Here is a 2,500-nt window from a genome sequence, read left to right on the forward strand (position 1 = left end):
TGTACATATGTATATATATGTGTGTGTATATACATATATGTATATATATATATATATATATATATATATATATATATATATATATATATATATATATACGTATATACATACATATATATACATATGTACATATATATCCTTTTCATTAATTAGTATTTTCCCATAGAAAATGTCTTGTCAAAACTGGCCCTTTTATTAATGTTTCTTTCATATGTTTACCTTTCTTTCATCCTCCAGCAGAGAGATTTATTTACTGCTTATTATATTTGAGACGTTTTTAAACAGATTTTTTCCATATTTGTAGATGTAATATATTTTAATTCCTTATATTTATATTCACATTGTTTACTAAAATACAACTAGATGTTGCTAGGTGGTTGCTAGGTTGTTGCTTAAATAGATAGCAAGCGCGCCTTAGCTTTTGCTAATGTGTCCTCGCTCTGTGGTCCTCCAGCAGGGCGGCGATAAGAACTCCAGCCACTCCAGCAGTAACACTCTGTCCAGCAACGCCTCCAGCAGTAACAGTGATGAGAAGCACTTTGGCTCCGGGGACCTGATGGATCCAGAGATGCTGGGTCTCACCTACATTAAAGGAGCCTCCACGGACAGCGGCATCGACACCGCTCCCTGTAGCATGACCCCGGGGGTCGCCGGCGCGTCCGTGTCCCGCGGCATGCTCCAGGGCCGCGGGGCGTCTGATCCGGGACACCCGTGGACACCGGAGCTGGCAGAAGAAGGCTCCACGGAGGAGGACCATGGCAGGTTGTACCTTCCCCAGAGCTACGGTGCGGCTCTGGCCACTGGACATACGCCAGCGGACGGGAGCATGGGAGACCTGAGCGAGATCTCATCTCATTCTAGGTGAGCTGAAGAGAGAGAGCCGATGCTTAGAAATAGGTCCGATTTATATCTTGAGGCTTGAATCGAGCTTTTCCTGGTTGATTATGTTCAGATAATGTTTTTGCCAACATTATTGATCAGCATTTCTCCTGGCATGGAACGCTAACAGCAGAATAAGTGCACTTCCCACTCTGTTATCAGTTATTGTTTATAAATATGTGCATATTCTTATTTACAGTAACCGGGTGCAGCTGTTCAGCTGTGCCTGTTTTGACATGTTACATATCCAGCTTTGTGTATTTACTAAAGAGAGGAACTCTGCTTTTTAGTAACAGGTCCGCAGGCATTTTACATCTACATTATCAGCTGAATTATAAAAGTATTCATGTTAATACCCCAAACAAAAAAATAATAATTCCGGTGATTCCAATTAAGCTTGTTTCCAAGTAGCGGATCATGTCCCTTTTTTAGAGCTTGGAAAAGAACGTTTTAATTCGTTTTTAAGTCATTATTTGAATTGTGGAATAATTGTGGGATTTGAGATAACATGGGATAATAGAAAATGTTTTTGAAAGCGAAAAAATTTTTTGGTTTTAGTGTTGCACCTAAATGTAGACCTGCATGGTTGTTTCCATCCGTGCATTGAAACTGCTTTGTTTTGCACTTCAAAGCAATTCAGGAAAATCATTAGCAAAATAGTTCATAGTGTTCTTCGCAACCAGCTATCTTCCAACGTACGGATAAGAGAGGTTTCGAAAGTGCACCGTCTTCAAGGAGCATTATTGGAGTTTCTTATGTAAACTAAACGCTTGTAAGAATAGACCGTTACATAAAAGGCAGGAGAATGGTAAGAAGTCTCTTTGAGACGGACCGGAGAGAATGACAGCTGTCAAGTTGTTGTGGAAAGGTCAGGGTCCTGCTCGTAGGCATGTTGTCAGTTCTGATGTGTGTGTTTTTGAGTGCGTGTTTGTCTCGTGAATACATTTCAAAAGATGCCCGAACAGAGCACCGTCAATGCAGAACTCACCCACTGTTTCCTAAACGGAAGCCCAAGGGTTCGTTCGTAAGACCTGGCTGTATTTTAGCTATTGATCTAGTCACTTTAAAGGTGCCTCTATTGTGCAATTATTAAGCCTCCTAACAAGTGTCCTGCAATATGCATGCAAGGACAAAAAAACTCAAAATATACATTTAATATCACCTAATTTTTCAGTGATTCTCTTTAAACCCCCTTTCCTTTCTGCGCAGATTGTAAGTCTGTTATGATTGGTCCACTGTGTTTTGAACGCCCTATCCACCATTTTTTTCAATAAGTAAGCTTATGGGCGAGACTTCCTGTTCATTAGTTGCTACAGGTAAATAAACGGTAAAACCATAAACCATGTTCATAATTAAGATACCACATTGAAATAACACGATAAAAGACACTGATTTTCAATATCAAGCCCCAAACCGAACTGTTTAGTACAGCTAAAAATATCTGGATGTGACTGAGACCGGAAACTAGACCCCATTGAATTTACAAATGGCAGGCCCATTTTAAATGGATAGAAAATATAAGCCTCTATTATTTGTGATACTTGCAGGTTGTGAATGAGTAAAGCCATCTGGTCCAAATAAACTGGGTAATGAGTCGTCTTTAAAGAGCACGCGTTATGTA

At 39.9% G+C, this 2,500-nt stretch overlaps 1 protein-coding gene across 4 annotated transcripts in view; it reads left to right on the forward strand.

The window, feature by feature from the left end:
• The window catches only part of LOC122356808 (signal-induced proliferation-associated 1-like protein 2), a 115,859-nt gene that overhangs the window by 87,466 nt on the left and 25,893 nt on the right, over window positions 1-2,500 (forward strand). For 3 of the 4 annotated variants that reach the window (XM_043255879.1, XM_043255876.1, XM_043255878.1), the window contains exon 14: window positions 455-861. In XM_043255879.1, coding sequence (XP_043111814.1) covers window positions 455-861 — 407 coding nt within the window. The remainder of the gene's footprint in view (window positions 1-454; window positions 862-2,500) is intronic. The other variant, XM_043255877.1, reaches the window with a different exon arrangement.

The sequence above is a fragment of the Puntigrus tetrazona genome, chromosome 13 (genome assembly GCF_018831695.1).
Source record: "Puntigrus tetrazona isolate hp1 chromosome 13, ASM1883169v1, whole genome shotgun sequence".
Taxonomy (NCBI): Eukaryota; Metazoa; Chordata; class Actinopteri; order Cypriniformes; family Cyprinidae; genus Puntigrus; species Puntigrus tetrazona.